Source organism: Dendropsophus ebraccatus, chromosome 4 (genome assembly GCF_027789765.1).
Source record: "Dendropsophus ebraccatus isolate aDenEbr1 chromosome 4, aDenEbr1.pat, whole genome shotgun sequence".
NCBI lineage: Eukaryota > Metazoa > Chordata > Amphibia > Anura > Hylidae > Dendropsophus > Dendropsophus ebraccatus.
The window spans coordinates 148,663,662-148,677,656 of record NC_091457.1 but is presented as its reverse complement, the minus strand read 5'-3'; the positions used below and the strand labels follow the sequence as shown (position 1 = coordinate 148,677,656).

General features: G+C 42.2%; 1 protein-coding gene across 3 annotated transcripts in view; it reads right to left on the bottom strand.

Annotated features, from left to right (window-relative positions):
- The window catches only part of LOC138788972 (flavin-containing monooxygenase 5-like), a 120,088-nt gene that overhangs the window by 27,993 nt on the left and 78,100 nt on the right, over nucleotides 1-13,995 (bottom strand). For 2 of the 3 annotated variants that reach the window (XM_069967424.1, XM_069967422.1), the window contains 2 exons: nucleotides 13,299-13,371; nucleotides 9,585-9,998 (listed from right to left, as the gene is read on the bottom strand). In XM_069967424.1, the coding sequence (XP_069823525.1) occupies nucleotides 9,653-9,998; nucleotides 13,299-13,371 (419 nt within the window). In that variant the 3' untranslated portion in view covers nucleotides 9,585-9,652. Of the gene's footprint in view, nucleotides 1-9,584; nucleotides 9,999-13,298; nucleotides 13,372-13,995 lie in introns of those variants that run through there. The other variant, XM_069967423.1, reaches the window with a different exon arrangement.

The following is a 13,995-nucleotide window of genomic DNA, read 5'->3' as shown; positions in this document are numbered from 1 at the left end:
AAGACGGGAGACGGCTCAAAATACTTAGGGGGACTTGGTGAGTAAGAGCAGCTAGGTTTGGGAGCATTTTTTTTTTTTTTGCTCTTGGGGGGAATACCCCTTTAAACCCTAAATTAATAAGCACGCTTTCAAAAACTTCAACACCACTACCTTGCCCCTGGGTGATATTTATACGTCATGCTTGAAGAAAATATAGATATATAGCAAAAAATGAAGTTTTGAAGCATTTACAAAAGAAATTGTTGTCTGTGTCCATTATTTGTGGATTTGGATGATTACACCAGCTTTAAAGCTGCTGGTTAAGTAGTGTCCTACCCATACACTGTGAACTGGATCCTAGTTCTATATGGGTGACTCCTGCTTACAGAAGGAGCAGCTGCTTCCATGTCGTCACTTACTTCCCACAACAGCCACTTATTTAGTCATGTAATACCAGGCTATTCCCTCGCACAGCAAAGTTTTTGTAATATTTAGAGAAGCAGTTTTGTTATTTACAGCTCCTCAGGGCCTTATGTTCACACTGGCTTATATAATCTATTATGTAAGAGACTGCTGTGTAGTCTATGTAAAGTAACAAATAAATGCACAACAGACCCTGATGCTTCAGAGGTAAATATGAGGCATCGTGGAATTGACTTACCTTGAATGGCTCACCCCTGAGATAGAGGAAAAAATGTGTTTATGTCTCCTCCTAAAGATACATTGACATATGAATACCAGAGACGCTGCCAGATACTCATCCTATAGAGCAAAGGCTATGGGTCTGGTAAAGAATTAACTAGAGTGACTGTAATATAACTAGTTGTTGAACTGACAGACCAGAACTATTATTCACATACTGTATATCCTTGTTGTCATGCAAAATGACTGGCACCCCACTTAGTCTATTGATAGGGTGGTGATAATTGGCTTCAGATTTAAAGGGGAACTCCAGGAAGAGGTTAAAAAAATGAAACTTCTGCAGAAGCATATAGCATTACTTACCTATTTATTCCATTTTTTGAAACTACCAAAAATCCATTTGTTCAGGGGGGGGGGGGGATTTGTTATGTTTTGTGTTTCTGCACTTCCTGGTTTATCAGTTGTACACAGTACTACAGGTTGTGCAATGCAATGCTTTCCCTCAGCTGTTCATCACAGTCCTCCACCCTGCCCATTTCCCTCCCAAAGCTGTTGCAGAACATCTAGGCTGTGTTCACACATTGCAGTTTTATTGTGTTACTAAATTATTTGCAGTAATTTATGATTTCATTGTGGTCCCACCCACCCACCACTTCTACCTGTAACACCACACAGCACTGTATTCTCTATCTGTAACACCACACAGCACACTGTATTCTCTACCTGTAACACCACACAGCACTGTATTCTCTATCTGTAACACCACACAGCACACTGTATTCTCTACCTGTAACACCACACAGCGCACTGTATTCTCTACCTGTAACACCACACAGCACTGTATTCTCTATCTGTAACACCACACAGCACTGTATTCTCTATCTGTAACACCACACAGCACGCTGTATTCTCTACCTGTAACACCACACAGCACGCTGTATTCTCCACCTGTAACACCACACAGCACGCTGTATTCTCTACCTGTAATACCACACAGCACTGTATTCTCTATCTGTAACACCACACAGCACACTGTATTCTCTACCTGTAACACCACACAGCACGCTGTATTCTCTACCTGTAACACCACACAGCACTGTATTCTCTACCTGTAACACCACACAGCGTGCTGTATTCTCTACCTGTAACACCACACAGCACGCTGTAATCTCTACCTGTAACACCACACAGCACACTGTATTCTCTACCTGTAACACCACACAGCGCACTGTATTCTCTACCTGTAACACCACACAGCACACTGTATTCTCTACCTGTAACACCACACAGCACTGTATTCTCTACCTGTAACACCACACAGCGCGCTGTATTCTCTACCTGTAACACCACACAGCACTGTATTCTCTACCTGTAACACCACACAGGGCGCTGTATTCTCTACCTGTAACACCACACAGCACTGTATTCTCTACCTGTAACACCACACAGCGCGCTGTATTCTCTACCTGTAACACCACACAGCACACTGTATTCTCTACCTGTAACACCGCACAGCACGCTGTATTCTCTACCTGTAACACTGCACAGCACACTGTATTCTTTACCTGTAACATCGCACAGCACACTGTATTCTCTACCTGTAACACCACACAGCATGCTGTATTCTCTACCTGTAACACCACACAGCATGCTGTATTCTCTACCTGTAACACCACATAGTACACTGTATTCTCTACCTGTAACACCACACAGCACACTGTATTCTCCACCTGTAACACCACACAGCGCACTGTATTCTCTACCTGTAACACCACACAGCACACTGTACTCTCTACCTGTAACACCACACAGCATGCTGTATTCTCTACCTGTAACACCACACAGCTCTGTATTCTCTACCTGTAACACCACACAGCACGCTGTATTCTCTACCTGTAACACCACACAGCACGCTGTATTCTCTACCTGTAACACCACACAGCACGCTGTATTCTCTACCTGTAACACCACACAGCACGCTGTATTCTCTACATGTAACACCACACAGCACGCTGTATTCTCTACCTGTAACACCACACAGCACGCTGTATTCTCTACCTGTAACACCACACAGCACTGTATTCTCTACCTGTAACACCACACAGCACGCTGTATTCTCTACCTGTAACACCACACAGCACTGTATTCTCTACCTGTAACACCACACAGCTCTGTATTCTCTACCTGTAACACCACACAGCACTGTATTCTCTACCTGTAACACCACACAGCACGCTGTATTCTCTACCTGTAACACCACACAGCATACTGTATTCTCTACCTGTAACACCACACAGCACGCTGTATTCTCTACCTGTAACACCACACAGCGCTGTATTCTCTACCTGTAACACCACACAGCACGCTGTATTCTCTACCTGTAACACCACACAGCACGCTGTATTCTCTACCTGTAACACCACACAGCACTGTATTCTCTACCTGTAACACCACACAGCACACTGTATTCTCTACCTGTAACACCACACAGCACGCTGTATTCTCTACCTGTAACACCACACAGCACACTGTATTCTCTACCTGTAACACCACACAGCACTGTATTCTCTACCTGTAACACCACACAGCACCCTGTATTCTCTACCTGTAACACCGCACAGCACACTGTATTCTCTACCTGTAACACCACACAGCACGCTGTATTCTCTACCTGTAACACCACACAGCACGCTGTATTCTCTACCTGTAATACCACATAGCACACTGTATTCTCTACCTGTAACACCACACAGCGCGCTGTATTCTCTACCTGTAACACCACACAGCGCGCTGTATTCTCTACCTGTAATGCTGATATTGGAATAAAGTAAAGAACTTTTTGAATTTTTTTTTCTTCTCATTTCCACGCACATATTATGATCAAGCATCTGTTATCTTTGAAGCTGAGCCCCACAATAAGGCTCTGATCCTCTCTGCCATTTAGCATAATTTACTTGTGCTACTGCATCATTTTTGTGAATACGCTGCAGTACTGCAATGACACTCCAACATGTGTGAACACAGCCCTAATTTCACTGCAGACTTCTGCACAATTAGAGAGCTCAGTGCAACACCTGCTTCTGGCTGGTCAAAGATGGTGAATCAATCAGGGGATTGGGTGATCCAGCCCCGCCTCCTGTGACATCACGTCCTGCCCCCTGTCTGCATCATCAGCCTGTGCTCAGCAAACACACACAATGTGAGACAGAGGCATGAAAGATTTGTCTCCTAAGGGGGAATAGCAGAAGGAGCAGGAGACAATGTGAATTTGCACAGATGCCATTTTTTTTTTCTTCCTAGATTTCTATCAGCTACCAGTGTGGCAGAACCGTACAGATACAGTAATACATTAGATAGACACATATATTTAACTTTTAATGTACTTTTATTAGAAAACAAGTTTTTCTTATCCGGAGTTCCCCTTTAAAGATAGAAGAAGAGAATATTCCCTATGACAAAGATAGATAGATAGATAGATAGATAGATAGGAGATAGATAGATAGATAGATAGATAGATAGATAGATAGATAGATAGATAGATAGAGAGATAGATAGATAGATAGATAGATAGATAGATAGATAGATAGATAGGAGATAGACTGTCCAAATTCTAGCTGGTGTTTTAGAAAAGGTAAATGGTTACCCAGTAAGGCTGGGAAAAAGTCACAAGTCTATAGTCCGAAACTTTTATATTGAAGCAATTTTGGAGGTTTAAATATAGAGATGAGCGAACCGGACTTCCCAAACTTAGATTTTTTTCCGAACTCGGCAAAAAGTTTGGTTCAGTACCGAACTGAACTTTTTGAAAGGTTTGGAACAAGTTCCCTTTGGTGTGCTTCTCTGGGTCTCCCCCTGATGCCCTCCTCTGGATATCCAATAATGAGATGAGAGTGAGAGCCCGCTCAGCCAATGACTAACTGAGATGGGACAGTGCCACAGCCAATGTAATTGGCTGAGCAGGTTGTCACTCTCAAGACAAGAGTGACAGCCCACTCAGCCAATCACTGGATGTGGCTCTGTCCTATCTTGGTCAGTGATTGGGATTTTAGCAGCTGAAGGGGACATCGGACACCTGGGGAGCAAGGACAGGTAAGTATAGTTGAGCAAATTTTTGAACCACACTAAAACAGCTGAAAGTCTGCAATGATTTAGTTGTTTTAGGGCGGTTCGTTTAAGATTGGGTTTGGACAAACCCGAACTTTACATTAAAGTTTGTCAAACCGAGCTTTTAAAAAGCTTGCTCATCTCTATTTAAATTTAAAGGGGTAGTGCGGCGGTAAAAAATAATTCACAGAATAACACACATTACAAAGTTATACAACTTTGCATTGTAATGTATGTTATGTCTGTGAATGGCTTCCTTCCCCGTGTCCCACCACCCCCACCCATGTACCCGGAAGTGTAGTGCTTTATACTGTACATACCTGATCCGTGCCGACACACATCTGCCATCTTGTGCCAAACGTCATCTTCGGCCGGCCGGCCCGAACACCTCCGATCTTCCCGAGTGCCGGCCGCGTCATCAGCTGCTCAGCCGCGATTGGCTGAGCATAACTGTGCTCGGCCAATCGCGGCTCAGCGGCTGATGACACGGTGTGCGGGTCGGCTGGCCCAAGGTGACGTTTGGCACAAGATGGCGGACGCGTGTCGGCACGGATCAGGTATGTATAAAGCACTACACTTCCGGGTACACGGGTGGGGGTGGTGGGACACGGGGAAGGGGGCCATTCACAGACATAACATACATTACAAAGTTGTATAACTCTGTATAACTTTGTAATGTGTGTTATTCTGTGAATAATTTTTTACTGCCGCACCTCCCCTTTAAAGTAAGAGTATCAGTATTCTAAGTATTCACACACAGGAAAATAATACCAACATACGGCCAGAAAATTGAGTGAAAAAAAGCCGTTTTTCCTATATAATAATATAATCATAATTGGTAAATAATGAACACGCTGATTCTAGTGGAGCCACGGTCATAGATTAGTGGGGGTTTCCTCCCACTGGGGACGGGCCGGCTCACCTCCAGTGTTTCACACAAGGCCATAAATAGAATGGCACTGTACACGAGAATCGGGCCGCATTTCAAAAAAAGGACCACGGCACCGACTTCCCCACGCCGGCGGCGTTCTGTCTATACCTATAGGGTATTAACTACAGTGGGCTTAATTAAAGGAATACCTATGGGGGTAAAGGGGTTGTATACTACAGTGGGATTCCCTATAATAAAATATATGCCTAAATATATATTTATAGGCATAGATGGGCCTTTATTATATGGATGCACAAGGGGTGGCTATATTATATGGAGGCAGAGAGGAGACCTGTTTACCATATGGAAACACAGAGCAGCCTGAATACTATTTGGAAGCATATATTGGGCATAACTGCTTATATGGGGGCACATCATTGTGATGATGATGATGATTCTGAAACATGGAGCCTAAAATGTTTGCCTGACAGATCCTGTGGAGACAAGTCATGGCCGGAGAAATCTTTATGATGGGCAGAGCCAGATGGAGAAGAGAAGAAACAGAGAACAACTTGGTACAATATAGTGGTATTATCCAGTCACTGTATAGTTAGGGTAATGGTTACGGTGTGGCGGTATTATTTGTCCTGTGTATTCTGATATTATTGGTAATATATGTATTTTAAGGGTGCCTTCATATGTACCATGTTGCATGGGATAGCTGCGATAGCTGGTACTGTCATTTTCTATCACTTTACATTCTCACAGCAGATTTTTCATTCTACTGCCAGAATGTAACCCCTTCCCACTGAACCCAGCAGGACTAATACATTACCTGTCTGTTTCCCACCTGCTTCTTTGGCTCCAAACACAACTATCTATGATATATGGGGGATAATATGGTGTGTGGGCTGCTGGGGTTTGAGTGCCAGGGCTGATTTTAATTCCCAGTCCAGCCCTGTTTACAATCAATAATAAATAGCAATGTGGACAATATGCTGGATGGATTCATACAGATTGTGTAATGTGGCTGCACTTGTAAGAATTAGTAGATCTTCACAAGGAGAGATGCAATATCAAGTTCAGAGAGAATATTGGTGTATAGACGTCTCTCACCACTCTTGTAGCTGTCAGTTGTTCTCCTCTTCCTGGCTGGTGTCCCAGTTCTGAGCCTGCGCCATCAGACTGAGGCTCTGATCCTCCACTGTGACGTCACTCAGGCAGTGGGGCCCCATGCAGCTGGGTGTGAAGTTCAGAGGAAATCTATAGCTTACAGAGTGGATGTGAGACAAGGTTGTTACAAATGCATATAAAAAGACATGAATGTGACCTATATATACAAAAAAAAGCAATAGACGCCTTTCAAGGATCTCTCCTCTTCCTCAGTCACAATTGTGGCATATGGAGAACATGGAGTGGACGTGCCTTCCTTTTATTATTATCAATATAGGTAATTCACAAAATCTGGAATGGATCAGGGTGTATGAAACTTGTGATGTAGCACGGAAAATAAAGTAGAAACTGAAAAATGGGAATAAAGATGGAAAATCAGTAAATGAATCATTCAAGATGATGGACATGATTGAGAGAGAATCATATTAATTAAACATCAGACATTTAATATCACTATAGTATCTCATAATAGATATGTCCCCACATTTATATTCCCTGAGTGCATGTATATATATATATATTTATATATATATATATATATATATATATATATACTGTATATATATATATATATATATATATATATATATATATATATATATATGTGGGGTAGGGAAACTCGTCTCTCCAGCTGTTGCAAAACTACAACTCCCATCATGGCTGGACAGCCAAAGCTAAAGCTGACCGAGAAGGGCGTAGAACGTTGTGAAATTGTCAGTGTAGGGAGGGTGACAGAATCCAGCGTTTTAGCACTATAAGGATTCATTTCCTAACCCTGTAGTGACCAGGCGTCCATCATAGTCCACCCTGTCCATTATCATTACAGTCTACTCGAGTTCTCCGAGTCAAAAAGGAAAGGCTGGCTGGGACATCTTGACTTGCTGAGCTGACTGTACTCTGCTGTACCCTGTTGACTGCGGCCTAGCATTCCTCACGAGTATTGTGTGATGCATGCATGCACATCATTGTGTATATACACACAGGTCCCCACCTCTCCAGTCCTTAGTGATTCTCTGAATAGCTGTGAAAATGATACCATTCGGATTACTGTTGTAGACCATAGAAAATGTAAGGAGAGGGGGTGAATCTTATCCCCTTTTCTGATATTAGCTATATGTTCTGATATCTTCATTTGAAGGAATCTCTTTGTCCTTCCGATGTATTGTTTTTGACATGTACACTGTATCATATAGATCACGCTAGTTGTGTTGCATGTCAAGCCATCAGTTGCCAGGGCTGGCGTCATCACGGGGCTTACCTGGGCAAGTTTCAGGGCCCAGAGAGGGAGAGGGACCAGGTGTTCTGATGTTCAGCCCCCTCACTTTAGTGCAGGGTGAATATCAGATGACAGAGAAGGAACAGGACCTGTCAGTGTCCTGCATAGAGAGAGAGATGAAGGACCTGATCACATGATCCGCAGGTCTTCATTACTACAGTGCTACAGTGTGGAGATAAGCCTGGCAGAGAGGAAGGGGGAGAAGACTGAGCTGTAAGTGTTTTGTGTGTGTGTCAGTCAGTCAGTAAGTAATGTGTGTGTGTGTGTTTGTGTAAGTCAGTAATGTGTGTGTGTGTGTGTGTGTTTCTGTAAGTCATTAATGTGTGTGTGTTTGTGTAAGTCAGTAATGTGTGTGTGTGTGTGTGTGTGTGTTTGTGTCAGTCAGTAATGTATGTGTGCGTTTGTTTATGTTAGTGGTGTCTCAAGTGACTGCATAGCGGATGGATGAGGGGTCCACCGAGGCTCTGCCACCCAAGGGCCTGCAAAAACTTGCCGGGCCCTGTGAGTTGCAACAGTGAAAACCTGGAGTATGTAACCATGTATTAGTACTTGTCCCTCTCCTGGAGTTTTTTTTTTTACAGTGGGCGCTATTTTAATGCCCAAGTTGAAGGCCTTTGAATAGATTATCGGTGGTTTAATATGAGAGATCATTCTGTCATTCTTCAATAAATGTCCATTTTTGTGGATCACCTTTTCAACCTGTCTATGGTCTTGATTATACGGTAACAGCAGTTTGATATCTGTATGTTCTGTGTATTGACTGATTTTGGTTCATAAAAAGAGCTTCTTGGAAACTTTCTCTGAGGATGACACTAGTATATCGTCAGGATACAGTTTTTCTTGGAATTTAGTTGTCAGAACCTCTGCTTCCTTACTAAATTGGTCCTCTGTGGTACAATTACACTTAAGGAGTCTATATTGCCCTGCTGGAACGTTAACAAGCCACCGCGGTAGGTGGCAGCTGGTAAACAAGATGAAACTGTTACGTGATGTAGGCTTATGGTAGGCTAATTCTACAGCTTCTGAACTGATGGAGGGTGTAAATTTAAGGTTGTGATCATTGATGTTGAGTTCTGTTATGAATGTCTCAAGTGCAGCCAGTGTACGTCCCATATGGTGTTAGCTGCATGGGAGGACCTGGTGCTCTGGAGAAGGTATATTGATGATAGACTGTTGATTTGGGATGGTACGCTGGTGGCACTTGAGACATTAACGTTTTTATTTTTAACATCCAGCTTTACCACCTGAAATTTTTATCTTACCATCTGAAATTACTGAGAGAGATTACATAAGCGTGTATACAACATTTCATTTTATTTAGAAAATATATTAAAAGATAAATATTCCTAGACTTTCCATGTAAATTTGACATGTTCAACTTTTTCTGCAATTATTATGATTCGTTCAAATAAAATCTTCTAGTCACATGACTTTTCCTCGTTCTAATAGGCGCCGTTCACACTATATTGTGGTGCACATTTCATATATATGCTTGAAAACCCTCCTAATACACACAAACATATGAAATACTACGTAGTATACATTATTGTTGTATAGCTTTATTTAGCCGATTCATGACTGCTTTGTTTGGCAGCTAGAAGACCCCTCTAAGAGTATAGGAAAAATATTGCCAAAAGAATAAAAGCTGCAAAGACTTTCAGCATTAGCGGAATAGATCTGTCTAAGTTGCGATTCTCAAGAACTCGGGTCTGAGTTGGCTTTATAATACGCTGCCATTGAGTCAGGATGGCCTCCCTGGCACCGCTCCACTTCCCTGGTCCCATAAGCCGGTACTGGTAAGGTGTAGCAGGTCCGAAAAACACATGAAAAGCCACCCGGGGATCTGTGAGGAACAACCTGATTATATCTGGCCTCACACCAATGATTGCGGCCAGTTCATCCATATACTCCAAATAGTCCACTTGTATAGTATGCCGCTGGCTTTTCACGTATCTTAAGGAAAAGAAAGGAAAATTTTATATACAGAATTGTAATGGATTTTACGAATAATCTTTATGTAGCTAAAACATGAGGAACATATTATATGTAAATAGGTAACATAACTACTCATAATTAACTACACTGGAAGAACCGTTCATAATCATTTTTATTTTGTTAGTGTTCAGGATCCAAACCGAATATTGGGATGTTTGCTCATCACTACTGATTATATAACGCCCCCAAGGCCGAAGCCTGAACTTTTAAGGTGGCTGGTTTGAAGTGACTCTGTACCCACAATCTGACCCCCCCAAACCACTTGTACCTTCGGATAGCTGCTTTTAATCCAAGATCTGTTCTGCGGTCCGTTTGGCAGGTGATGCAATTATTGTCATAAAAATTTACTTATAAAATTGCAGCCCCGTACCCTAACACCGCCCCTCCATCCCTCCTCCCCGCTCTCCTCATCATTAGAAATGTTCCAGGCAGATTGCTTCCTATTCCCCACCTGTGTTATCACAGCACCTGGGCTGGAACATTAAGACAACTGTGCAATGTTCACTTGCTGTATCCATGTTTTCCAGACCACCTTAGAGCTTTATCCGGGTTTAGCAGCCCCAGCTAATCAAATACCGAATGTTCGTTTTCGGATCGACTCGAACCTGAACCCGGTTCGCTCATCTCTAGTAATAAGGCTAGAGGTGGAAATGCATACATCAGGCTCCAGGACAATCGGTGTGTTAGGGCGTCTACTCCTATGGGCCAGCCTGCTGGAAACAGGGAAAGGAACTGCCTTACCTGCCTGTTCTCCCTAGTGGCAAATAAGTCTATTACCGGTTTCCCTCCACAGATCTGATATCATCTGGAAGACTGCTGGGTTTAGCTACCACTCCCCTTTATGGAGCTGATGGCGGCTGAGAAAGTCTGCTCTTGTGTCGAGGATCGCTCTGAGATGGACAGCTGACAGACAGATTTTCTTCTGTGATAGAAAAAATGTGATCAGAGGTTTAATAACATAGAGCTTCTGGTGGTACCCTGTCTATTGATGATGGAGACCACCGTAGAATTGTCAGATAGGATTTTAACTTCTGATCCTTCAATGTACGTGGTTGCCGCCATTGACGTGTAATAGATAGTGGCTAATTCCTTAAGGTTAGAAGACCAGTTCTGGTATACTATAGCCCAGGTTTTCTAAAAGTCTTGATAACCTAAGTGGGTTCCCCATCCTTAGGGACCAGCATCTGTAGTAATGACCTCAGGGGCAGACAGTGTCCAGCCGAGACCTGCAGAAAGATTAGTCTTAGACAACCACATAGAAAAACTATTGAGTGTACTCTGGGATAATGTGATCTTCTTATCCAACCCCCTAAAGGATCCATTGCAGAATCCCAGTACTTCCTGTTGTAAGGGTCTGGAATGCATTTGGGCCCAAGGGACTGCCAGGATGGCCGCCGTAAATAACCCTAAAAGAGACATACCTCTTATGATAGATGTCACATGGTTTTGCAAGAGCAATCCCCATGGTCTGTAGTTCTTGGATTTATTTCTTCCAGGAAAAACGACTTCTGGACAACCGAGTACAGGAATCTCTTTTGTTTTGCTTGTATCAAAGAGGATTTTACTAAGTTTACTATCCATCCCAATTTTTCTAGAATGGATAAAGTCCTTTTTAGCATCACCTGGAGCTTTTCCTCTGATTCTCATACAAGAAAGAAATGGTCCAGATAGGGTATAAACAGGGCTTCTTCCTTTCTCTGTCACTATTTTCGTAAACACTCAAGGGGCAGTTGATTTGCTGAATGACAGGGCTCTCTTCATTTGCACTCCATTAGAGGCAGCAACGAGGGAGAGCCTCATTGGAATTCTTCTTCCCGGCACTGATACTACATCTGCGGGCTGGACGGCTCTTCTAGTAGATATCTTCTAAGACTCCTATAGAGCTTCTGTACTCCAGGCTCTTCATCAACCACTGAGGATGAGAGGAGGGTCTAATCTTTTTATACTCTAGGTTTTTTGTCCTTGGGAGCAGGGTCCCTCTATGGGGTTGTCATGTTGATGGGGAAACACCGCCACCCCTGTAGTCAGGTTATGGGTGCATCTATCCCTCCTATCAATGTATCATCATATTTGACATTTGCATCCTCAGAACCTGAAGACATGTTGTTTGCCATTTATTTTCCCCTTAAAGGAATTATTCCAATATTAAAAGTTATGCACTATACACAGGGTAGGGAACTACTTGCTGATTGGAGAGGGTCAGACCTTTAGGACCCCACCGATTGCAAGAATGGAGGTCAATGATCTCTGAGGTATGGCAGTGCTCTGATTATTCTCTGAATTTTGTTGAAAAATAAACTGTCCCCCCAAGTAAATGGAGTATCAGGGTATGATCGGCCACTACTCCATTCATTCTCTCTCCCTTAAACTTAGCAAAGTTTGGAGGCCTCATATAGAATAAATGGAGTGGTGGCCGAGCATGTGCATTGCTGCTATGCTCACTAAGGGGACGAGGTATCTTTATACTCCAAATCAGTGGGGGTCTCCACTAATCAGCGAATTAACCATTTAGTCATTACATTTCTCCCTGCGGATTTAGAAGGGTTTAGAGGATTCTGACTGCTGGGTGTCCCACAATCCTGAGAACCGTGGTGCAATAAATAGCCCCCACGGTGCTCTCACCGTGCCTGTGCATCCACCTTAGTGTGCGCTCCATTAATTCTCTATGGGGAAACGAATGCTTATGAGTAGAGATGAGCAAACTTTTCAAAAGTTCGGTTCGGCAGGTTTGCCGAACTTTGAAGCTAAATTTGTGTTCAGTTTGGACGAATCCAAAATTTTCTTAATAATGAAATAATATAATTTGAATTATTTCAAGGGACTTAGCAGTTTCATACAGTTAATGTTATGGTTGCTAGTTTTTGTATAGATTTGTATTTGATTTGATACTGTGATCTACTTGACATGATTTCTTAGCATATTTATCTACCTTAAAAGGGTACCTGGGTGAAAAAAAATTATATATATCTTTTATTTAAAAAAAAAAAAAAATGGTACTTATAAGTTGCTGTATGCCCAGTTCCTTTGTGCATATTATTTTTTTGACATTTATACATCATAGCACTGTGATGTAGGCAACTGAATTTACCGATTTATGACTGTTGATTGGGCACCGTACTGTATCATATGGTCGTTTGTACATTTTACGATAAATCACCATATTGAGTGAAGGAGCATTAAACAAAGACATCATCCACCATGAGGCTGGCATTAATCATTGTTAACACTACTTTCATGTAAAGTATCTTGATAACCTACCGGTTAGACATTTTGACCAATTTTACCATTATATCTATGACCATAGTTTGTTGATCTGGTAGCTTAACCAAACCTATAAAATAAAAAGACTTGGTGAGATAACAATAATCATCATACAACGTGAAATAAATAGTATTAAAAAATCTTAGGCTCTTTTTGGTTTCCATTGCAATGGACGTGTTTCAGAAGGACAGACAACAACTATGCCTGACGGACCGTACTGAGTTATAAGGAAAAGCGTACAATGCCGTGTTTTTCCTTCTCATCAAATAAGGCAGAACTAATAACACTTTCCCAACCAATGACATATAGTTATGGCTTGAATCAGGTGAGAGAACACAGCTATGTGTAGCTAACACTTGCTGGTGATGGTGGGAGATCACTCGGATATTGGCCCTTTAACTGTTTAGATACAGCTATCAATAGTGACCTTAATTAGACATGAGAGAACCAAATTTTACAAACCAAGATTCATTCCAAACTATGCCAAAGGTTCAGTTTGGTACCAAACCAAACTTTTTGCCAAGTTTGGAATGAGATTGTAAAGATTGCAGCCGCAGAACAAAATACATCTCAATTAATTTTTTTTTTTTTTAGGTATGCTCCCTGAGTGTCCTTTAACGGTTTTCCAGTGTCTACAGCCACCTCCAACCCGCTTAGCAAATCACTGACTGAGACAGGACAATAAACTCCGTAG